Source organism: the organism of the source record quoted next, unplaced genomic scaffold, assembly GCF_019419815.1.
Source record: "Pyrus x bretschneideri cultivar Hongxiangsu unplaced genomic scaffold, Pyrus_bretschneideri_v1 Contig49, whole genome shotgun sequence".
NCBI classification, from domain to species: domain Eukaryota; kingdom Viridiplantae; phylum Streptophyta; class Magnoliopsida; order Rosales; family Rosaceae; genus Pyrus; species Pyrus x bretschneideri.
The window spans coordinates 408,925-435,430 of record NW_025999786.1 but is presented as its reverse complement, the minus strand read 5'-3'; the positions used below and the strand labels follow the sequence as shown (position 1 = coordinate 435,430).

The following is a 26,506-nucleotide window of genomic DNA, read 5'->3' as shown; positions in this document are numbered from 1 at the left end:
AATGAAGTTTTCAATTTAATGATTATGTCGGCGTCTATTTGTTTGTGAATATTTATCCATAGCATTAACCAGATTGCGTGCGTGCGTGCGTGCGTGCGTGCGTGGGTGTGTATTCATATACAAGGAGACATCTCTAGATGAACTTCTAACTAAATCGAAAGATACCTAGCAATATCACAATTACCTGCCCTCTGAGAGAAGCTTTCATCAATTTTGTTTGCGCATGCTTCACCTGAGGCGAGTGGCTCCATGGAATTTGACATATTGTACGGAATCACACGCAAATCCTGGCATTAAAAGCCGCAAAAGCAAATGTGCACTCCTCCTCCTTTCGATCCTTAGTAATAAGAGTCGAGTTCTAGTGCTATGGAAAATTAAGATTGAGTAAGAGGAATATATATATCATAGAGTTGTACATATATCATCGATGAAAAGGTTTGTTATCCATTCAAGAGGGTTTTTTTTTTAACTTATATATTTATATAAATTTTTCTGTAAGAACAATACACGTCTCGAAAAGTAGTTTGATGAAAGTGGTCACAGAAGCCAGAAGAAATAATAAATTAAATCCTAAGATTGTAACAATACATTAAAAGATGGGCGCGTTATTTTAGAAGTCAAATCCTAGGTTTATAAAACAAATCATTCTTCAAACATACTTAATTAAATAAAAGGTTGTCTGAACGGGAAAGTATTGCAAAAAGTCTTCACTGCACATATATCAATTTCACATTGAACAAATAGTTTTGCCAGAGTATTTGAAGAGTATAGACAAAGTTGAGAACACTGACGATAAGATTCTTAGTTAGGTTCTATCTTCCCCCTCCTCATATTCTTGTATTATTATTTACTTATGTGCGATTTAACCTTTATGTTCAAATGTTGGTGAGTATGGCATTAAATAAGAAGTGGATTCAAGCTTGAATCTTACATAAGTTAGTGGTTGTTCACCCTCTATTAATGCGGGTAGCTGCCAACCACTAATATATGTGAAATTATTTAATGAGAAACGAACTAATCAACGGTGATAAACATCCAAACTCACACATATGCGTATACATATAGTGTTGTTATATTCTAAACTTATCTCTTCAGATCCCAGCTTTATATTTTTTTCTTTAATAATAATTAAAATAATCTAGAAAAGCCTATATCTTCATATTTACAAAATTCTAAATAAATAACATAATAAATTCGATTCAAAACATAATTTAGTATGAATCAATGGTAAGCTAGACAAATCAATTCAAGCAATCATATATATAATCTAACACATCAATATCGGCAACAATAATCATCTAGTTATAATCAAATAAACTAAATTACTTATATATGCATATAGTTAAAAATGATTTCATGTTTAAAATTAGTTGATACCAACGCCAGCCTTTGCTTGAACTATTATTCAAAGAAGAAAAAAAAGTTAAACATAAGAAACCCTTACATATACATATAACCTAATTAAGTATGCAAACGTTCTTTAATTTCGTACATATATAGTAAACATAAAGAACAAAAAATAAACTCTTTCTTGCATCTCTAAGTTAAATATTTTTTCACACTCTATAGGGTTGTCAATCATTCATTTATATAGAATTCACATACATAATTACATCAACAATTGACCAACCGAAACATACAAGATCTAAGTGTACATGTCATTAACAATGAAAAGATAAGAAATCCAATCACAATAGTAGAATTACATATTAATTTCAGCAAAACAATTTTCACACATACTTATTTGTGTATCTTAATTTTCTTTTAATTTACTTACTTAAAATACTATAAATAAACATAAGTCCCTTAACTTTTTTACGAGACAGGGTTCAAAAACAGCTTGGGCATAGACCAATGAGGATTGAGAAAGCCAAACCTCGGTTCCGAGAATGGAAGAGAGCGCCCTTTGGATTCCAAACGAAACGTGTCAATCATCTATACGTCTGCCTCTCTCATCATCCATACGTCTCCCAGGGCCTATGTGAGTGTCCGAGGATTCCCAGTACCCCACGCTCTTCACGTATACGCGCCAACACTCACTATCTTCTTCTTACACGTGCCCATTCCGATTCTCTTGCACTGGTCAACAGAACTTTGTTTGATTCACCAGACAAAATGTTGGCCTCAAAAAGCGAGTACAGTTGTCCCTGTATACTCTATCGAGTGGATCTCCCAGTCCCGCCATTAAACCACAAGGCGGTTTCCGTCCACAGTCCATGCCATATGTTTCTACTTGTACAAAAAAGACCCCCCGGCTTTCCATGTGAAACATTTATAATTATATATATAGGCACATACATCTGAGGAAATTAAGGAAAGAGAGGAGCTGCTACTGTTTTCTCCATTACTAGTTTCTTTCAAGTAAGCTCTCTACTGTTTATTATGCACCTTGCTTTTTTGAGGAAGAAATCCAAAGGGAAAAAGACTTCTCTTTTGAGATAAATATGACCTCGTTTTTTTTTTTTTTTTTTTAGATTTTCTTGGTTCTTATTGAGATCTCCTTTTACTTTATATTATGGTTATTTCTGGCATACGTTTGGTCTTATTTACTTTAGGTTTTGATTACCAATTTAGGCAAATTGGACAATTTTCTTGAACATGAGTAACTAATTTCTCTTTGTATCTACCAATCTTAAAGAGAAGAAGGTATGGGGAGAGGAAAGATTGTGATTAGAAGGATTGACAATTCAACAAGCAGGCAAGTGACCTTCTCGAAGAGAAAAAGTGGGTTGCTTAAGAAGGCTAAGGAGCTATCAATCCTTTGTGATGCTGAGGTTGGATTGATTGTCTTCTCTAGCACCGGCAGGCTTTACGATTATGCCAACACTAGGTTAGATATCTCTCTCTCTCTCTCTCTCTATTGCGTCCTTTGAATTTTCTTTGGAGAGAAATATTGTTGTCATGTGAAGATTTTTGCATATCCGAAGATGTTATTATTGCATAAAATACTGATTTTTTTATGAACCTATATATAGCATGTGGAATTACTTAACACATTCAGAAAGTCATATTATCCCTGATAAGAAATTGCTTTTAAAAACTTCCAAATGAAAAAAAAGTTACAAATAAAACGTTTGAACGCTTCTCACAGTGTACATATATATATATATATATATATATATAGGATTCAATTATCATCTCTATAGGCAAGAGCTAATTATTTACGTATAATAATAAATTGAGACAGGAGGGAGCTAATGCATGATACAAAAGTTCATTGGATTTAGTTATTTAGTAATCTTCAACGAAGAGGGGTTTTTAAGGCTTGGACGATGAGAATTTGTAAAGAAGTAGATGCATGCTTCTCCTTACTTAGACGTCTTAGCATTGTGTTGCATGAGATATGTTGTCTCCTTATTGGCTTTGTTTATCCACATGAAGACACAGTTCTTAAAAATACAAAGTTCTTAGATGAAGTTAATTGATCGTACCTCCTTCAACTGTAATCACCTCCGTGTTGCCCTTCATCTAAGTTTTAAATGAGAAGTTTGTAGCTAGTTTGTCAATTCTTATGAAAAATAAGTCATCTATGAATATCACATTTCTTTAGGGCCTAAACAGTGTGTAGACTTGAGCTTTAGGAAAGACAGTTTTCTTGGTACGAAGGGGGATGCATGTTGGGGAAGGCAGAGTTGTAGATGTTAGAATTCTCTACCAATGAAGCTACAAGTTCTTACTCATGTGCATAATTATATATATAGGGCTGGGCGGTTCTGCGGCACCATAAAAAAGACAAAAATTTTGAGACGGTTAGATTTGTACACTTTTAATGGTTGAGTTGTAATTTCATTATTCCATAAATTTCTTTTATTTAAATAATTATGGATTGGGTTTTCTTTAACTTCAAAAAAAGAAGAAGAAATTATTCTTCCCTAATCTCTTTCTTCTGTTTCCTATCTTTCCATTCTCTGCATATTTTTTGCTCTATCTTTTTCTCCATTTGTCCTTCTCCCAGCATATTTTATCTTCTCTACTTTTTTCCTTTACAACTTTTTTCTCTATCCTTATAATCACATAATCCCATTGCGCTAGGGCATCAACCCAACTTCAGTAGCAAGCATCAAGACGAGTGTATAATTGAATAATTTAAATTATAAAAAAATGAATACTTCGTTCACAATGTCTATTTTCTGCACGTTAAGTAATGAACCGAAAACTGGATATCATAATATTTGAATTCACATTTTAGTTCAGGACGTATGTTAGGAAATCTAATTATTCAATAAATGAATGATTCCTGGACGCACTAATCTGTTTGTGTTTAGCACAAGTTTGGCTGGTGCAGAATTAAAGATATGATCATCAAGATGGAGAAGAAATTTAAAAACAAAACGAAAAGCTTTGAAAACAAGATAGCATGGCCATGGAAGCTAGGATGATGGTTAAGAAAGAGAGGGGGAAATATCTGTACATAGGATGAACGATAAGAGGGAGAACGGAGATGAATGAGTCAGAGGAAAAAGGAGAAAATTAACGAAAAACAATTAATGAGATAGGAAACATTATATAAAAATCTTAATTAAAAAGATTTTAGAACTGCATGCATTTCCAATTCATAATTATTTGAACAAATAAAAAAATTAGAATCCTCTACATTTTTTCTATATCATTTAGATTAAACATCTATGCCTTTTTAAAATTTGATTAAAATGCTTTGACCAATAGTCACCTCTATTTTTTAAAATTAAAATAAATTTTGAATTTATCCTTTTATCTGCAGGATGCAGTTTTCCTTATTTGGTGGAGATTTTAGTAGTTAAACTATATTTTCTCTTCTTCCAAATATGTTTTTTTTATGGAAATGTTTAATATTTTTTTTGCCCAAATGGTTTTTTCTTTTTCAAATAGTTGGTGATCAACATAAAAGCTCCGTGTAATTTTTTCAATTTTTTTGTGAAATTATATTTTGTTTTTACTGTTTTTTTAATTATAGTTGATGAATTATTATTAGGTACAATATATTACGTATATATTATCTGCAGGTATGTTTGAATTTACAAAAATCATTAATTGATATGTTTGATTTGATACATATTGTTAATATTGGTACATTATTTTTATTTTGGTACGTTTTATTTTGTACATATTGTGTATTGATATGTTTATACTATTCTCAATCCTATTTTCTCTTAATGTACTAAAAGAAAAACTCATTTTGGTACGTTTGATTTTGGGGGATTTAAAAATATTTTCAACTATTTTGAAAAGAAAATATCTTCAATCGTAGATAATTATTGTTAAATTGTAGCATTATTGTGAAAATAAATTGAATCTAACCAACTTTTTTTTTTTTTTTTTTACAATTATCTCTAACGGAGGAGAGTGTAATCAAAAGGCTAGATTATAGGAAATTTGTTACAATATAAAGTGCATATAGCACCAAAATTATGACAAAAAAAAGTTTAATCAAATCATTAAAAGGCATGGATGTTTGATCTAGAAAATTCAAAATTGAGGCGCCTATATCAAAAGATCCCAAAGGCATGGACTAAATAGATTACATCACAACCATTAAAAAAGTATAGATCGTCTAATGGTCTTTTATTTTTTACTTTTTTGTGGTGTCACAAATCCGCTCCCATATATAGATACACACACACACACACATATATTAAGTTATAAATTAGAGAAGTTTAATTATCATTTTTTGAGTTCAAGAAAATAAAAACAGAAGAGATAGTTGGATAGGGATGACAATGGTCATGGAGCATATATGGTAATTAGTGCTATTAAATCATAACTACGTTTATATCGGCGAAAAACACAGTGCAATAGCATAACCATGTTCAACGATATTTGGTTGTTGTAGCCGTGTTAATCACTTGTCAGGAGAACCTTTAGCAATTAAGTTGTAGTTGAAACATGATATTATTGTAGTTCCAGAACAAATTAAGATGTAGTTGAAACATGATATTGTTGTTGCATTGGGTTATTTTTAAGTTTTACCTATATCGGATCATGCAATTATATAAGCGCTAAACAAAATTTTGAGAGTTGGCCAGTAGGCTATATCAATAATATGCTTAGAGAATCTCCAACACTACAAGCTATAAATTTCTAAGTTAGCCTAAAAATGAGTCATAATCTATTATAGCTATTCGGTTTAGGATGAACATCTCCAACATTACTAGTTATAAATACTGGATTTTTTATTATTATTTTTCAAGATATAAAAAATAATAATATTTAATTTGCCCGAGCTAGTTGATATTTTGTGAAAACTGTTGATTCATTTAAGAGGAATAAAGTCTCATGAATATTAATGTAGATTTTCATCTCCACCATTTAAATTATTTTCCACCTTAAGTGGTTTAAGGATCATCAAAAGAAATGAAAAACACAGGAACTACAAGTCCTTGATCACAACCCAGCTCCCTTCCTTTGTCTTGGACACTCACCTAATAAGTGTTTGAACCATCCAGCCATGGTCAAAGCCAAATAAGCCACGGACACCAAATCAATGTGCCAAACGTATTAATATTCATCAGTCAGAACATTTTGAAATGATAGAACATTTTGATTTGAGGGTGCAACAAAATGGTATTGGTTAATTTGCAAGTAGAGCCTCAATTGAGACAGAAAAAAATGATAATGTTAGAAAGAAACGGAGGATCCAGAATTGCGAGAGATGAAGCAGATGCTGGAATCAAGGGAAACATCAGAAGATCAAAGGAAGTCACTCAGCTTTCTTCCTTCTTAGTTTAGTGAATGAAATGCGAATTGCAATTTGGTTGGTCTTCGACTTTTCTTGGTTTTTTGCTGTTTCTCTTTTCTCTAGTTATAGGTTGTTTTCATTTTTTTTCTTTCATCGGCTAGCATTTGCATTGGTATTGATATTGCAATTTGCATTGGCATTCGCATCAACATCAACATCAAAACTAGCAATAACAATAGCTTTCTTCTTAGTAAATAGTAAACTCATGATCTAGTGTACCTTTATGAGTTTGACGGGAGGTGTTAGAAAAGCTTTACAATTTGGTTTCTTTTATACTAGGGATATTTTTTAGTATTTTACGTTGTAGGATTTTCTACCTTATGTTAACATAAGGGCTATGATGCATACACTGGTGTAGCCACATTTACTAGAATGGATGATGCATACCTGGTTGCAGTTTTATGTTAGTTTACCTTTTATCTACTAGGACAAGTATTGTTCTTTGCTAAGTGAGAAAATTAAGTCTTGGAATGTAGCCATTTTGTTCTGTATATAGTGTTATTCTTTCTCTTAAACAATGGAATAAGAATTAGAGTGTGCAATAAGTTCTTTTCTATATAAGTGCTAAACAAAATTTTGAGAGTCGGCCAGTAGGCTATATCAATAATATGCTTAGAAAATTCCCAGCACTACAAGCTATTATTTTTTTTGTTAGTATGAACATTCTAACATTGCCATTTATAAATACTGGATTTTTTTATTATTTTTTCAAGCTATGAAAAATAATAAATAATTCATTAGCACGAGCTAGTATTGCAGCTTCTGGAAATTATTGCAAGCCTTAAAACCATTTAAATCTTTTTCCATCTGAAGTGGTTAAAGGATCATCAAAAGAGTGAATAATACAGAAACTACAAGTCGTCAATCACAACCCAGCTCCCTTCCTTTGCCTTGGATACTCACGTACGTGCTTGAAACATTCAGCCGTGGCCAAAGCCAAATAAGCCACGAATAACAAATCCACGTACCAAACGTATCATTGGTCATGTCAAAATTTTTTGAAATGATGGAACATTTTGATTTGAGGGTGCAACAAAGTGCTATCTTCGTTAATTTGCAAGTATCAATTGGACAAAGAAAAAACTAATAATGTTGAGGATATAGAATTGGAAAAGATGAAGCAGATGGTGGATATAGATCTTATCCAGATCTCTAAGTCCGGAGCTGGCTAAACTAGAAATCTAGTTGTTCAAGGGAGGGAGAGAGAGATCTGCACCTTGTTTTGTATGAGGCAGGTCAATGGGATGGGCAAAGGAGGCTAGGGGATTTTAAGTGTGATGTAGAAACCAATGGCCAAATGGATTGAAGAGGATTGGACTGTCGGAAGGCAAAATAACGCAGTGAGAATTTGCAAATTTTGCGTCCAAGCTCCATTTTGGCCCATGATATCTTAAACACACCGCTTTTCTGTGACATATGATAGATTTTGGCTATCCAAGGTCGTTTCACGCAGTTTTAGTTTCCTTCAAAAAAAAATCTGACTTTTGAATTGTCGTCCGATTAATGTCATTTTAATTACTAGAGTCCCTTGAGTTGTTTTAGGAGTTGTAATCATTCAATTATCAATTAAACAAACAACCTTTTGGTTTTCCTCTCAAACTCTGGTAGATTCCAGAAAATTTGTTCTTCGAGGGTTTACGTTTGTTTCCCTCTTGCTTCATGTTGCATTAATTGGTACCAAAGAGGGTTTCTCTTGTCTAGGCATCGTAGATTTTTCTATGAATTGATGGGTGTTTGCGAACGTGAACCTGCACCTATCACTTGAGCAAACCTAGATGCTCATAAAAAAACAGATTGCAGATTTGACTACGCAAATTGGAGAACTTAGCGAGGTGTTACTCTAAGCCCTCGAGCCAAATAATAGAAGAGCTACCGGAGGCAATAATTAGGGAGTTCTGAGGCCTCGCGTTTAAGATAGTGAATCAGAGTCTGAAGAAGAACTGTAGACCAGCCTTGGTTAATAATCTAAATCATCAAAATCGCAACAATTTTGATGATTTTCGGATTATGGCCGACATTCCAACTTACGGGAAATTTGAAGATCAAAGATTTCCTAAATTGGTTGGTGGAAGTAGAGAGATTCTTCCACATCATAGAGGTTCTCGAGACAAAGATGGTTGCCTTCCGTCTCAAAGCAACTACCGCTGTTTAGTGGGATCAATTACAAAACACTTAACAGAGGCAAGGGATGAATTAGGTTCGAACATATAGGAAGATGAACTACCTTTTGATGGATCGATTCTTACCTACGGAACATGAACAACTTCTGTATCGCATGTACATTAGCTGCTTACAAGGGAACAGAACTGTGATAGATTATACAGATGATTTCATGCGACTTTTCGAGCATAACCATTTGAAGGAGACAGAAAATCAAAAGGTTTGAGGTATGCGAATGGGTTAAAACCCTACATTCAGGAAAATAATGGGCTGCAAAATGTGGAGTTTGCAAGAGGCCATTCGCATGGCTTTGAAAGCAGAAATGATGAAGAATGAGAGGCGTCAAACCTCCTTTTGGAAAAAACGTGGCAAAGCACTCTAAAATCCTTATTGCCTCAGCTGCAGAGAAGGGAAAATTTGTGCCACAACATTCTGGAGGATCGAAACCTTCAAATTTTCCTTCTAGAACACCTAATGAATGAGTTAACAGAACTTTTAACAGGGGGCGGAACAAAAACCAAACTCAGAGGGAAAATCCGTATGTCAAACCTAAAATAGACATTTGTTATCGGTGCAACAAAAATGTGCATCTGTCCAACATTTGTCTCGAACAGAAACAACCTAATTTGCTAGAGACTGACAGGAGCAATGGAGAAGAGTACGAGGAAAAAGTTTGTGGTGATGATGACTATGTAGAGGCTGGATTTGCAATTGAAGAAGGAATAAGATGCCTCACTTTGGTGTTGCAAAGAGTTCTCTTGGCACCAAAAAATGTCAGGCAAAGGTACTTCATTTTTTGCTCTCTTTCATCCATTAACAGTAAAGTTTGCGAGGTGATTGTAGACAATAGTAGTTGTGAGAATTTTGTGGCTAAAAAAGTTGTCACCCATATTCCCTTAAATGGGTAAGGAAGGACCTTCGGTTCGTGTCACAGAAACTTGTCGTGTCCCACTTTTCACTCGAGATGAAGTAGTATGTAATGTAATTGTTGTGCATGCCTACCATATACTGTTAGGTAGACCTCTTGTCGAAAACAATTTCAAACCTTCTAGGACATCTAGCATATCCAACCATGGTATAGAAAATCTGTCTTTGATGGTGATTTGGTTGATAAATCAGCTGTTTGCACACATACGCCGCCCTTTTTTCTTTTCTTTGGAACAAAAAGGACAGGTACTGCACAAGGGCTTATGTTTTCTCTGGTAAAGGCTTTTCTCAGTAAGTCTTCAATGTGCTACCCGATAATGAGGAAGATTTGATAGACTAGCTCTAGGTACCAAAACAATTTGATGTTGAATGTTTCTCATGACAGGAAAATTGCTAGGCAACTCTTTAGAATGAGTTCCTGAAACTCCTCTAATAGTTGCACTTTTGGAGGAATTTGTTTATTTTCTCTGCTTTCTGCCAACAATCCCTTCATCAGGATCGGAAAGAAAGAATTAGCTTACTTTAACCCAGTGATCTTTCCCGTTTAGTGTATTAGTTTTGACTAATCATTTTGGCATTATTCTGGAAGATCTTTTCCAAAGATTGAGTTTCAGGGCATTATTCTGGAATATTTTATTTTCTAAAGATTGAGTTTCAGGGCATATCGCCAACGGTATTTTTCTGCAAATAGGTCTGACATGGCCTAGTTCTTCACATTGACGGCAAGTAGGAACAAACTTTCTTTCAGTTGAAGAAGTGGTTCCAAGTGAGATAGACTGGAACTCTTCATAAACCTTTTTCCTGCTAATGCATCAGTTGAGCACTCACCAGCAAAATCAAGTTCACTTTTATGACAACATGGTTTACCCAACTTCAGCATTTTGTCAACTTTTTCAGCACCAATAGTGAGTTTAAACAATTTTATTTTTCTGCCTTTTGCAAATCTCCCAACAGTTTCTCTTTGCTTTCACAAATAGAGATGCAACTTTCCTCAAGTGATTCTACCTGAGTAGATAGCTCGTCACTCAGCAAAACATGATCAGTGATTTTTTATTTCAAGTAGAGTACTTTTTTCATCCTACTCTTTCCTTGCATTTCTGAGAGTGTCATTCTCAGCCTACAACTCCTTGTCCCTTCTATCCAGCTCAATGTATTATTTCTTTGTGGTACAAGCCAAGTGAACTAACCTATCAAGAATGGGTTGTTCGAGTGGCTAGTAATTTCGTTTGGACTGTCCGAGCGTCGAGTACCTTCATGAGGCTTATGAATCAAGTTCGTAGTCCCCTTAATGGTCTATTTGTTATGGTTTGATAATGTCTTGATCTATAGCAAGATCAAAGAAGAATATCTAATCCATTTGAGGCAAATTTTAAGCGTGTTGAAATAAAATAATTTTTACATGAATATTATGAAATGCATATTTTGTACAATATAAATTGCTATTTCTGAGATTTATGGTTGGTAAGAATGGAATTCAAGTGGATGATGATAAGACCATGGCCATCTAAATTAGCCAACTCCGGAGTTTGTCTTTGATGTAAGAAGTTTTCATGACCTAGTTACTTTTTATCGGAGATTTATTCAACATTTCAGCACCATCACTGCACCTTTATAGAAAGAGACAAGTTCAATTAGGGAGAGGAATAGGAACAAAGCTTTGCCCCAATCAAAGAGAAGCTTTTATACCTCTCCGGTGTTGGCCTTTTTGAATATTGAGAAGGTATTCGAGGTCAAATGTGATGCAAGTGAAGTAGGAGTGGGTGTTGTTCTTCCCTAAAAAGGAGTTTGTCCTATTCACGAAAGTTTATTAACAATTAGAGACATGTTAATAAAATGCATATTAGATGGGTAACTTTGTTGCAGAAATTCCCGTTTGTTATCAAGAACAAATTTGGAGTTCAAAACCATGTTGTCGATGTCTTGACTAGACGAGTGTCTTTGCTGATCACCCTTTTTTAAGAAGTTGTGTTCAAGTGCTTGATGGATTTGTGTGAAACTAATGATGGTTCTCAGGAAATTTGGAGGAAGTGCATTAGTCATGAGCCTATGACAGATTACTTTATCAATGAAGGTTTTCTGTTCAAAGGCAATTAGTTATGTATTCCCGTCTCTTCCTCACGAGAGAAACTTATTGCATAAAGGTGGATTAAGCGGTCATCTCGACCGTGATAAAACAATAGCAAGTCTAGAGGAAAGATATTTTTTGTCGCATTTGAAGCGGGATGTTGGAGTAATTGTGCGGAAATGTTATACTTGTCAGGTTTCTAAAGGGCAAGTCCAAAGCATTAGCCTTTACATGGCATCGCCTATTCAGAAGAACATTTGGCCGGTCCTTGCTATGGATTTTGGCTACCCCGAACACAAAAAGATGAGTCGGTTCGGCTTTTGGTGTGGTTGACAAGTTCTTCAAGATGGCTCATTTTGTTGCTTACAAGAGACTGCTGATGAATCTAACATAGCCAAACTGTTTTCAGGGAGGTTTGATTTCATGGAGTACTTAAGTTCATCACTTCCGATTGAGACACCAAGTTCTTGAGCCATTTCTGGACCACCTTGTGGAAAATGTTTGAGACCACTTTGAATGTTAATTACTAGAGTCCTTTGAGCTGTTTTAGGAGTTGTAATTAGTTTATTGAAAGCCTTTGGATGTTTCAATGTAACCGTTCAGTTCTGCTCTCAAACTCTAGTGGATTCTAGAAAACTTGATCTTCGAGGGTTTACATTTCTTTCCCTCGTACTTCATGCTGCGTCAAAATAAGTGGTTCAGATATCTAAGTTTGCCAACTCTAGACATTGATTCAGAGTGTACTCAATTCCTGATGTTGGAATTATGGAAGCATTAGAACGGAAGTTACACTTAAGTTTCTTCTTTCTTAATTTTAGTGAACCTAGTAAGAATTACAATTTGGTTGGGCTTCAAGTTTTCTTGGTTTTTTTTCTATTTTTCTTTTCTCCAGTTTTGGGTTTTTTTTTTTCTTTTCCTTTCTTTCTTTTCTTTCATCAGTTGGCATTTGCATTGGTATCATATTGACATTGGAATTGCACTGACATTCGCACCAATAGCAAAGTTTTGTTAGTAAACTCATGATCTTGTGTACCTTCATGAGTTTCACAGGAGGTGTTGGAAAAGCTTTGCAATTTGGTTATACTAGGATTATATTTAGTATTTTACGTCTTAGGATTTTCTACCTGATGTTAGATGAGAACTATGATGTGGATGTAGCCACATTGACTAAAGTGGACGATGCATACTTGGTTGTGGTTTTATGTTTCTTTACCTTTTATGTACTAGGATAACTATTGTTCTTTGCTAAGTGAGAAAATCAAGTCTTGGCAAATATATAGCGTTATTCTTTCTTTTAAACAATGGAATAAGAATTCGAGTTTGCAATAAGTTCTTTTGTATCTTTGATTTGTTAACAATATGATAGCCGCACATCAGCTTGTAGGGATTTTGCCTCATCCCCAACCATTTCGCCGATAAAGCCGAAATGTAACTCTTCATACTTGTTTGCTTTAGTTACATTTCGTGTTGTAGTTGTATTGGTTGTTAGAACAAAAGGGTATCAACTTAATAGAGTACTCGCTCTTCGCCAGCCAGTCACCAAAGTTCTAGATATGTGTGTGTGTGTGTGCAGGCCTCCAACACTTTCGTGTACGTATACAAGTCTATTTAAAGGGGGTTAGGCTGTGTGTGTGTGTGCCTCCAACACTTTCGTGTACATATACAAGTCTATTTGAAGGGGGTTAGGCGGATTTAGTATTGAGGAGGGGTTTGAGTACACTCTTGCAATGATTACTGAAGTTTTCAGAAGATCTCTTCGTGTCGATGTTTCCAACAATTTGACATGTCTAACATTATAGGAGAGAATGTAGTGTCACTATGGCTACCACTTTTTGATGTTTTTAAACACACTCCTATTTTCTTAGGGGTTTAAAGGGCTGATGAAAAAGCCAATGACACTATTCATTCTAGCCGACCCAAGATAATGGAGCGTAGCTGCGCACATAAAGCATTACACATCTGCTCTTTCTCTTTGCTTCCTTGTTGCACTTTCACACATAGTTCGATTACTCATAACCATTCACCTGGCCATAAGCTAGAGGCTGAGGCTCTGAAGAGTTACCGAAGGATGATAGTTAAGTAGAAATAAGTGTCTGTACGAGATTTCTTGGTACTGTTAGGGTTAGGGTTTTAAGGGTACAAAATTAGAGGAGACGAGTTTCGATTTAACTATTTTTAAGGCTACAAACTTACGAACCAGATTCTCACTTCAGTAATATGCTAGTAGATCAATGCCTTAGTTACTGGATATATAAACATTTGGCTATCAACTCAGATTTGATATAGGCAGTGGCAGATTTACGCAAAAGTATCCCGAGGTTCACGTAAAAGTTCACAAACATTTCTTAGACATATACTAACCTTCAAAATTAAACCATAGTTCCATCATTTATAATTTATAGAACAAATGACAATACAAGTTATAATTGTCTAGACACGTTCTCACATTTTGAAAATGCTACATTATAACTTCATTCTCAACGGAAGAGTAAACATTGCCTTCAATATAAATCACCATGATCTCAATCAGCCATTGATCTTCTATTTAGTTATGCAATAGAATTTTCATAATATTTAGTGGAAAAGTCTCTCCATTGAAGTCGTAGCAACCTTTAGAATCAAAGTCAATGCGGGGTGGTAGGAGTTTTGGGTGTTAGGGATTGAGATTTGAGAATTGGATTTGAAATTGAATTGAGCTGAATTTGCTGCAGCATGCGGGTTTGCATTTTTTTTCCTTTTTTTTTTTTTTTTCCTTTTTAAGTTGCTATTTGTCTATTTTTATTTTATATTTTATAAAGTAACCTAGCTGAAAATGACATTTTGGCCAGATAATATTTATAAAAAATAACTAATAATAAGGGAAACTCCTTTTTTGGAGCATTTTATCAAACAATTAGAGGGCACGTTCAAAAGGGTTGCACCCCAAATCATTCATAAAAATTCATTGTTGTTTGGGGGTCATTTTACCCCCTTCCCCCTAACGGGTCCGCCCTTGAATAAAAGATGACTTATTTTCCTCTTGTTTTTCTCTTTAATCAAGTTAGGAGGATTCTAACATGGGGCCTTTCTATTGTTGGGAAGAAAAGTCACTAAACCAGTAGCTACTAGTTAGTTATGAAGGTGAATGTGAATCAGGGCCAACTGATATAATCATTTGAGCAACTAAAATGACCGAATGACATAAATATGTAAAAACATGAAAAAGCATTGCCAGATTGTTTAATACTCAAAGGGACTTATCGCATTCACCCCTCCTACAATATTGTCTGCGTAGAAAAAGCAGGTTTACAGATTTCCCCAAACCCATTCAAAACAAATGTTAACAAGGATTACAAGTATTTCCCCTATATGCTCGATAAACTAATGACCATAATGCTATGAATTTACTATGAAATATTCACAAGTTGCATGAATGTTGCATCTAATGACCATAACGCTATGAATTTCTTAATAGTGTGAAATCAGTTATCGATCGGTTCAGCAAACTAAGAGAGGAGCATCGTCAACTACTGAATCCTACTTCAGAAGTCAAGGTAACCACTTGACAGCTCCAATTTTCTTTCTGCTGAATACCTGCAATTATACTGTATAAAGGCATTATATATATCTCATACTGTCAAACACTAGGCAATAAGCTTCTTCAACAATGCCTACTTGCAACCCAGAATTGCTTTCATATAAGTTACTATGCATGCATACCACTTGAATAATTACGTAGCTTATGGTCTTGCCTATGTATAGTAATAAACATTAGCAAACATAATCCGTCCTCAGCAATGTTGGATTACATCATTTTGGAGAGATTATAGAAAAGCAAACATAGAAATGGCGAGAAAGTAGTCATTGTTAGTCACAAGTTTAACTGTATGGAAAAGTACACGATAGGATTAGTCTAGAGAGTTCGAAATAGCATTATGGACAAACATGTATCCATACAAAGAAATTACGACTCAAATGTTACTGTCAGTTTTCATTAGAAACCTTCTGAGACAATCATAGAGCTCTATCCTCTTCAACGCATTCTTGGCACTTAACTTATGAAGAGACGCATAAAGGATTTTAGGGAAAATAAGCTATATACATTAACAAACCATTAAACAACTGCACCATTTTCTGAAGGTCTAAAATACATGAGATTGAAAGCCTGAACAAAAGTGTGTATCGAAAAGTGAAAAACTCAGGTAGATTGGAAAAACGGTAGGAAAAACAATATGAGGCATGGAAATACAAGATCATTCAGGAAAGGCAGATGCATGCTCTTGCGACGTTGATAATAATCAAATGTGATGTCCAGATAGGAAAGAAACGTGGAAGAGATGTGGATTTATGTTACTGACTTTCCCTTCCACAGACTCGTGAAACAAGGTGTTTAATGAAGTTATAAGATATGTCATGGAACTAGTTATTCTTCCTGGTTGAAGGTTCAATGTAAAATACTATTACTGCAACGCGACAAGAGAAGGGAGATGAGTTTCACTATAATTTTCACGATCAATAGACTGCTTTGGGAAAGCTTCTATCTCATCTATCCGACATAAGTTCAAACAACTTGTTAAAATTTTACTGAAGTTCTAGCAAATAGAAACACAAGTTTACAAGTTGATATCACAATTCGAAGTTTCCATCAGAAGCAAAAATCTGGTAGTAAAAATAATTTAAGGTTTTCTCTACAAAGTGTTTTCTTCATATATACAACAACAACAACAACAACAACAACAACAACCTTTTCCCACTAAGTAGGGTTAGCTATATGAATCCTAGAACACCATTGCGCTTGGTTCTATGTTATGTCTTTCGTTAAATCCAAGTACTCTAAGTCTTTTCTTAGAGTCTCTTCCAAAGTCTTCCTCTACCCCTTCAACCCTGGACCTTTGTCCCATAGTCCCATCTTCTACCAAGAGCATCAGTAGGCATTCATTGCACATGTCCAAACTACCGTAATCGATTTTCTCTTATATTTCCTTCAATTTCGGCTACTCCTACTTTACCTCGGATATCCTCATTCCTAATCTTATTCTTTCTTGTGTGCCCACACATCCAATGAAGCATCCTCATCTCTGCTACACCTATTTTATGTACGTGTTGATGCTTCACCGCTCAACATTCTATGCCGTGCAACATCGCTGGCCTTATTACCGTCCTATAAAATTTTTCCTTGAGCTTCAGTGGTATACGATGGTCACACAACACGCCAGATGCACTCTTCCACTTCATCCATCCAGCTTGTATTCTATGGTTGAGGTCTCCATCTAATTCTCCATTCTTTTGCAAGATAGATCCTAGGTAGCGAAAGCGGTCGCTCTTTGGTACTTCTTGGTCTCCAATTCTCACCCTTAACTCATTTGGGCCTCCATTTGCACTCCATATATTTTGTCTTTGACCGACTTAGACGAAGACCTTTAGATTCCAACACTTCTCTCCAAAGGTTAAGCTTCGCATTTACCCCTTCCTAAGTTTCATCTATCCACACTATATCGTTTGCGAAAAACATACACCAAGGAATATCATCTTGAATATGTCCAGTTAACTCATCTTTTACCAATGCAAAAAGGCAAGGACTTACAGATGAGCCTTGATGTAACCCTACCGTTATGAGGAAGTTTTTGGTTTATCCTTCATGAGTTCTTACGGCAGTCTTTGCTTCATCATACATATCATTTATAGCTTGGATATATGCTATTCATACTCCTTTGTTCGCTAAAATCTTCCAAAGAATGTCCCTTAGGACCCTATCATACGTTTTTTTCAAATCTATAAAGACCATGTGTAAATTCTTTTTCATATCTCTATATCTGTCCATCAATCTTTGTAAGAGATAGATTGTCTCCATGGTTGAGCGCCCTGACATGAACCCGAATTGGTTGTCTGAGACCTGTGTCTCTTGCCTCAATCTATGCATAATTACTCTCTCCTAGAGCTTCGTTGTATGACTCATTAGCTTAATGCCCCTATAGTTTATTTCGAGACCTGTGTTTTCTTCTATATATACGAACAAAAAATCCAACGTTACTTAGGCAAGGGTAGCAATTTCCTTTTAGGGATGCTACTTAAGAAAGTACCTGAGTGAAGCCTAGATTATATTTTTCTTTTCTTATGAGAAGAGAACTACCCATATCTCAACCACTCTTGAAAGAATGTAGCTATATCTAAAATAGACACGGTACTCAAAGGAACCATTTAACAGCCTTGCAACGCCACACCAACCTGAAATCGTGGTGGAATGAATACAAACATGAACAAGCAGAGTTAACAATGAAGCCTGTCTTAGAGGGATTGTGATAAAAGGAAAACATAGATGCAACGACAGGACAAGCTAAACTTATCTAATGTACAACATTCCATTTGCAATGAGGCAATGCCTTCTAGGTACTGCATATTTGTTTGCATTTGCAGAAGAAAAGAATAAAAGACCAAGAGAAAGTATGTTGATGCTGAAGCTTTGATAACACCAAGAAAGTATGTTGATGCTGAAGCTTTGATAACACCAAGAGTTGAAGGATCCAAGCTTCAGAAAAATTCCATTGAATAATAGTTCATTTGTCTTGAACCAGCAGTTCCAGACTATTCCAACTCGTATCCAATTAGAGGGCTTTATATTAACGAAAAGATAGACAGCCCAGTAATACTATCCAGGATGAAATTTCAACAATCAAGGGTTTTGGGCGTCAGATTTCTGAAAAAAGAACAATGAAGTTAATATATTGATCCAATGAGAAATTCGACCTGCCCCACGTAATGAAAAAACTTCAGCGTAAGATTGCAGTAGGCGGGAAGGGAATATTTCAATTTCCATAGTTATTGGTAACATATTGTTTCTGGAAATGTAAATCAAGACCTCCCACGAGAATTCCTTGAGTGATGGGAAGAAAAATTGAAGAAACAAGTGCATGATGAAAATCTTTGAGCTGCACTTAAATGGTGTGGGCAAGCAATTTCCTTATCTTGCGAAATCCAGGAATAACGATGAAGAGAAAAAGGTGATATAGTTGTATCCTAGGGTTTCAGTAAAACATGGGAGCTACTACAGTTTACCAAACAACATTGCAGCACTTCTGAACATCTTAATAAAGAGTGAATGTTGTCGTCATTTACTCTCTAGTGTGGAGGATACTATGCATGGCAGGTAACATCCTTCAATTTCAATAAAGGGAAAGTTATCGGTAAATGTTCTTGCTGTTCCATCAGTAGAATTATGAAGATGCCTTTTCTCAACAACTTTGTATCATTAGTAGTCACCGAGTAGCTGAGTAAATAAGTGAAAAGGCAACCTTTAGAGCAGACATAAGATACGTTTGGGATCAAACAAGGAATAATAATATTTACCAATGATAAAAGTAAGAGCCCATACCGAAAAATATGAGATATACATGCATGGCCCCAAAAACAATTTATATCTGCCTATATGAGATACACCTGCATGGCCATAAGCTAGAGAACTTTGAGAACTAATCCAATCTGTCCATATGCATGGTTTTGTTTTTGTGTGTGCGTTTGAAAGCATGTGATCAAGCGCATGTGTATGTAAACATGCAAGGAGATATATTTCCCAATAATATTACGGATAAAATGCACGCTTCAGATTCACGTGTGATTTTACATTGGCTAACATTTTGTTTTTTAGCGCTCTGTAAATGCTCATCTACTGAGTTATTATTTCATGCATGACAACAGTTACTGTATTTATTTGTACTTAATAGTTTTGGCAAAGGGAGGCAGCAAGCTTGAGGCAACAATTACGGCACTTGGAAGAATGCACAGGTACAATCATTAATTTACATTGAATCTTCAACATAGCCTAGCAATTTGATTCAAGTACCAAAACATAAAATTCATATTTCATGTTGCTTATCCAAAACGATATCACTAATTATGGTACAGAACAATAACTAGCACCAATTAATGAAATACAGTTGCAGTGGACATGAAGTCCATTAAAGCTAACAGAAAAAGGGAAAAAAAAAAAAAATCAATTAATAAATAATTAGCATCCAGCTGCTCAGCCGTAACATGGAAAACACAGATGCAATCTCAAGAAATCTTCACTAAAGGAAACATGAAATGTCATAAAAACTGAGGTCCCCAATGAAGCCTAACAACACGTTGTCCTAAGCCTAAATGATCTGGGTGTTCCCTTCCCTATGCTTCCTCCTTAAGCGACTTTGTCAGAGATCAAGCTTTTAAACCGACTGAAATGCAACTTTTAAATATCGCTTCCCAATATCTGATACTGTTACTTAAATATTGCTAAAACACTAAAGATCTTCCCATGAAATGTGAGATAATGATTTAATGGGAAAAACATGGTATCTCGTACACCACAAAGTAATATTTCGTAAATATAAATTAGTTTGTGAGAACGATTAGAGAATATTACCCCCACACCTTTCGTAAATTATGCAGGCAGTTAATGGGGCAAGAACTTTCTGATTTGAAAGCCAAAGATCTACAAAATTTGGAAAGACAGCTGGAGATAAGTTTGAAAGGTGTCCGGACAAAAAAGGTATCAAAAGCCTTAGCCCTGATTATAGTCTCAGTTAAAATATCATGTTCCCTTCTTTATATAGCACATGCATGGCACTCATTTGTATTTTTTTTTTTTTTTCTATTCTGCAGAACCAGATATTTGATGATGAAATAAAAGAACTGAACCAGAAGGTAAACTGGCTAAATTTCCCCTAGTTGATTAATGTTGACTCATTTTATTGGGGGTTAACTGATACTTGTTAATGTTGTTTTTTTACTTTATTTTCAGGGAAATTTGATACATCAAGAGAATATAGAACTGTATAACAAGCTAGACCTCATAGGTAAAGAGAATGAGGGACTGCAAAAGAAGGTACTGTCTACACATTAAGCTCTACTTTTCTATTTAACACATATTATAATTCATCACAAGGGTGGAGAGGGGCAAATGGAAAATGAGAGGAACCAAATGAGGCTAAAAAATAAAGCCATTATGTTAAGTACACTCATCAGCGAACGTGAAGATGTCTTCTCTAGCAAACACTAACACATGCAGAATATTTTACTCTCAGATTTACGAAGCAAGGGATGTGAATCGAGGAAACAAAACTTTCCAGCCTCCATATAGCATCAGTAATGCACATGATTTGCACGCACCCATCCATCTGCAGCTAAGCCAGCCACATATTCAAACTCAGCCTGGGCCTGGGCTTAAGAAAGATGAAGTCCCAGCAAAAGCAATCAAATTAGGGTATCTCCTAAAGACTGTTAACATGTTATCTACAACCAAACACACCCCGCCCCCACTCCCCCCCCCCCCCCCGGGGCGTGTATTATAGCATACCATATTGATACAAGTGGACTAACCCCCAAAAAGAAAGAACAAGACTGTTTTGATTATGCTATTAACATATCTTTCAAATTCTGCAACAGATTACAACTGCATTAGCAAAGTTGCTTCACGGCTGTGGATGGCTATGTCATAATGCAGAAACTTGCACCACTGTGAAACCCAATCTTCTAAGAGTGAAATGTCATACTTTCACTAAATGGATTCCACCGAAGGACCAACGGCTTTGGTATGAAAGGCTCTGCAAATGTACTGTAAAACAAAATTTAGGATCTCTGTAAAAGTATTAGACAACCAGTTAGGTGTAATTCATGCAATAATGGGAAACAGTAGTGTGTCAGGACCAACTTTTATCTGTATTAAAAATGTGTTGTGACCAACCGCAGAACAAATGTCAATTGTTATACCTATATTTTATTTTAATGAATAAAAAAAGCATCCCGAACAAGATGACTATCAAACTGACCATTATGTTTTTATTAATTCTAGCAGCAACATTTAGTTGGTTTGTGAACAGTTCAATGAGGCATCTGATGGAAAAATAGTTAGATAAGAAACATGGTGACACAGAACAATATCTGGAAGATACATTTAAGAAGATAACAAGGCATCTGAGGATTCACATGTATTTTGCATGAACAATTGTTACTTAACAATCCAATTATTTATTTGAATACTTCAGGTAAATCATGTACCTCTAAGAACAAAAGTACTGATAACTATAGATAAACAACCTGCTGAAACTATAGACAATTGGTACTTAACAATCCAATTATTTATTTGAATATTTCAGATAAATCATGTACCTCTAAGAACAAAAGTACTGATAACTATAGATAAACAACCTGCTGAAACTATGAGTCAACAACGTACGCAGACTAACAGAGTAACACACAGAACAGATGAGACGAAAAGGCATGTACCTATAAACAGGATGAAAATATTTGTATACCTAGGAAACATTAATAAACCAACAAAGTTTTCTAACTATAATTTCTGACAATTTTATCAATTTGTAGTTGAGTTAATGAGATTAGCAGAACACGATGACTGATATGAAGTTTGTTATAATTCTGAAGGGGAAAAGGAAAGATTTCTTGAGTTCCATTCGTAAATTCCCTTGTCACTAACAGGAAGTGCATTTGAAAGTGTAGTGACAGAGCACCAGAATATCAGACGCTAGACTACCTATTGTAATTTTATGCGCATGTGGAAGCGAATGCTAACAAAAGTACTAAATATCAACGTCGGAGGCGAAAGTTAAAAACAAACAATCTCAAATAAAAACATAAGAGATTTACGTGGTTCGGCGTAAAGCTTCCGTCCACGGACGAAGCACGGCGAGAAATTTCACTAAACAAAGGGAGATTACAAAAGACTGTAATTCTCACAAGCCAAATCCCACAAATTACGAACCCTAAACCAAACAAGTAGAGAACTAGAACAAACGGAGTAGTCTCTCCTAATTGGAAGTAAATTCAAATCCTAATCAAATAGATAATTAACAAAATCTCTCCACCAAGCAACGAATCCATCCAAGAAATCAAATCCTAACCCAAAAAGAACACCAAAACGAAATAGGTAACACAAACCTAATTTTTACATAATCCTAATTTTGAGTCGTAAATCACAACACTACTCAGAAGTAGAGCACCCAAAACTACATAAAATTCCACTGCAGATTATAAGAGATCTGAGATACCACAATGAGAGTGTGCACCATGTTCACATTCTATATCACTATCACACAGATAGTACAGAAAAACACAAGTTGGCATGGATTATTGTGTTAGTCAGCACAATGTGCAGCACATGTAGCAAACACATTTACTTGGATTTATTAATAGAAAACTATGCACATAATGAGGCAAACCACCAGAATCTTCGTAATGTTAATTGCATTAATAGTGCTTGCAGGCATCTATGACGTACTCTGAGATATAGGACAATTCACTACAGTCGTTAAAGCTGCTCAATGTGATTTCAATCCAGAAAGGAAACATCCAAATAGTAGATTGTGTAGAATTATCAGAGAGACGGGCTATATGGCCCACTTCTAACAACACTGATATTATCCCCAACTTGGTAATTACTACTTGTACAATTCGTCAGGTGTGGAGTTGTATCACAAAAGGCTTCGGTGTTAGTTAGAGTGGGGTTAATATATTTAAACTATTACTTATCTTTTACTATGACCGATGTGGGATTCAACACACCCCCCACGTGGGACCCAATTAGTGGGTCATACATGGGAGATACTATTAGATCCCACATCATCCAAGGGAGATGATCCTTTATGCCTTATATGTATTTGCCCACCTCCATATAGCACGAGGCCGTTTGGTAGCTCACTGGCTTCAAGTTCCATCGGAACTCCGAAGTTAAGCGAGTTTGGGTTGGAGCAATCCCAGGATGAGTGATCCCCTGAGAAGTTGCTCGTGAGTTCCCAGAAACAAAACCATGAGGGCGTGGTTGGGGCCCAAAGCGGACAATATTGTGTTACAACGGAGTTGAGCCCGGGATGTGGTGGAGCTCAGGGTCGAGATGTGACAGATCCGCATCGGTAACCACGTGGAGCTAATAGGGCTCACCCTACACGCGGGGTCAAGGGACCCACCATCATCGCGCGGGGCCAAGGGGACCCACCCATCACATGGCAGTACAGTAAGGGCCTGCTCCCTTACTCTGATACCATGTAGAATTATCAGAAAGATGGGCCATGCAACCCACTTCCAACAACACCAATATTGTCCCCAACTTGGTGATTACCACCTGCATAATCCGTCAAGTATGGGGTTTTTCTGAATTTGAGTATTTTTATTCTTTGAACCCATCACCTTCAGATCACCAGGGAGAGTACTAGTGGTGATCACGGTGATCTTGGATGGTTAAAGATACTAGATTATGTGATATGTAGTTCAGGGGGAGCGTGTGTTGATGACAATGAGAACAATGGGTCTCGATAAGAAACAGCCGAGAATGTGATAGGGCTTTAACTGCTGTCTGCCGAAGATAGTGCAGTGTGTCAGCCAGGCCTTGCCGAGGAAGAGTGCTAGTGTTCAGCCATCTTCTACTGAAGAAAAAACAGCTCCACATCAGGTTGCTGCCGAGTCTAGGACTACCGAAACTCTTGCTGAGCCTGTTGCTTCCCCTTCTCTCTAGCTCAATCGTGCCATTGTCTAATACATCTTCTTTGGATATCCCTGAGGTAAGTACCATTGATGCTCATGGAACTAATGATTTTATAAGTACGTATAAGTTTCCACCACGACAAAGTTGTGGTTTACCTCTTGACAAGCTTTCTCCGAAAGGAAAAGTGAAGTATCCAATAGCCAATTATGTGTCATGTAAAAACCTTTTATTTGAATGTCAAGCTTGGGTGAATAATGTAGATTTAATTCAAGTACCAACTCAGGTTGAAGATGCTTTGAAAAGTCGAGAATGGACCGAAGCAATGGATGAAGAGATGAGGGCATTGCAGAAAAATAATACATGGAAGTATTGAGCTGCCAAAAGGAAAAAAACCAATAGGTGCTGATGGGTTTTTACAGTTAATACAAGGTTGACGAATCACTTGACAGGTATAAAGCAAGGTTAGTGGCGAAAGGATACACTCAAACGTACGAAGTTGATTACTACGAAACTTTCTCTCCGGTGGCTAAGATGAATACGATACAAGTCCTTATCTCATTAGCTGCAAATTTGAATTGACCACTGAAACAATTTGATATAAAAAATGCGTTTCTTCATGGATATCTAGAGGAAAAAGTATATATGGATTTTCCTCTGGGATATAGTAACGGAGGAAAAATCAAGAATGTGCCGATTGCATAAGTCAGTTTATGGGCTTCAGCAGTCACCTCGTGCATGGTTTGGGAGATTCACTCAGGTCATGAGAAAGAATGGGTATTATCAGGGTTAGTCTGTTTATACTTTATTTATGAAGTGGACAAACGGTAAAGTAACAGCCTTGATTATTTATGTGGATGATATGATAATAACAGTTGATGATTCAGATGAGATTGTCAAACTGGAGAAGAACATTTCTACCGAGTGTGAGATGAAGAGGTGACTTAAAGTTTTTTCTTGGAGTTGAAGTTGCTCGTTCATCCTAAGGTATTTTCTTATCTCAACGAAAATATGTTATGGATTTATTGAAGGAAGCAAGTATGCTTGGGTGTAAACCTATAGATACTCCCAATGTGGAGAAACATTACTTGGGGATTTATTCAGATCAAGAACTAGTAGATAAAGCCAGATATCAGAGGCTGGTAGGAAGACTAATTTATTTAGCTCATATTCGTCCGGTTATAACCTATGCAGTAAGTGTGGTGAGTTAGTTCATGCACTTACCAAGTGTGGATCATATAGCAGCAATTATGCAGATTTTAGCTTATTTGAAGTCAGCTCCGGGAAAAGGAATTTTGTATAAAAATTCCAGTCATCTGAAGATCGAGGGATTTACTAATGCTGATTAGGTAGGTGATGTGACTGATAGGCGCTCTACTGCTGGATACTTTACGTTTGTTGGTGGAAATTTAGTTACTTGGAGGAGCAAGAAACAAAATGTGATGTCTAGATCTTTAAGTTGAGGCCAAATTCAGAGGTATGGCGCATGGAGTATGTGAAGTTCTTTGGTTGCGTAAGTTACTCCGGGGTCTAGGTTTCAAACCAAAGGAGGCCACAAATTTGTATTGTGATAATAAGTCCACACGTGAGATTGCAGAGAACCCGGTAGAACATGATAGAACAAAGCATATAGAGGTTTATCGTCATTTCATTAAGGAAAAGCTTGAGAAGAAAATTGTGTCAATACCGTTTGTGAACTCGGAAGAGCAACTTGTGGATATCCTTACTCATGCTGTGTGTAGTAGGTCTTTTGGTGGCTCACTTGTCAAGTTGAGCATGTATGATATCTATGCTCAAACTTGAGGGGGAGTATTACTGTGAGTAATATTAAAAAGGGATGTAAATATATTGTACATATTAGAATCCTTTACTAGAAATGATATATGTTTGTGTCCTTTATTGTTTATTGTTTCCTTATGGAATAAAGATTGTATCTTGTATATATTTTTAGTTATGTAATACAATGAGAATTAAGCCATAAAAAAAATGTAGAATTATCAGAGAGACGGGCCATATGGCCCACTTCCAACAACATTGATATTGTCCTCAACTTGGTAATTACCACATGTACAATCCATTAGGTGTGAAGTTTTATCACAAAAGGTCTCAATATTAGTTAGAGTGCGGTTAATATATTTAAACTATTATTTATCTTTTCCTACGACCGATGTGGGATTCAACATCTGGCTCAATAATT

General features: G+C 35.9%; 1 protein-coding gene across 1 annotated transcript; it reads left to right on the top strand.

Annotated features, from left to right (window-relative positions):
* Positions 1 to 2,444: 2,444 nt before the first annotated feature.
* Positions 2,445 to 21,635, top strand: LOC103956326 (MADS-box transcription factor 23-like). Its single transcript, XM_048568674.1, has 8 exons — positions 2,445 to 2,830; positions 15,322 to 15,400; positions 19,565 to 19,622; positions 20,264 to 20,367; positions 20,481 to 20,522; positions 20,620 to 20,703; positions 20,903 to 21,081; positions 21,264 to 21,635. Exons 1-8 carry the CDS (start codon positions 2,649 to 2,651, stop codon positions 21,277 to 21,279), a joined length of 744 nt encoding a protein of 247 aa, XP_048424631.1. The 5' UTR covers positions 2,445 to 2,648; the 3' UTR covers positions 21,280 to 21,635.
* Positions 21,636 to 26,506: the final 4,871 nt, after the last annotated feature.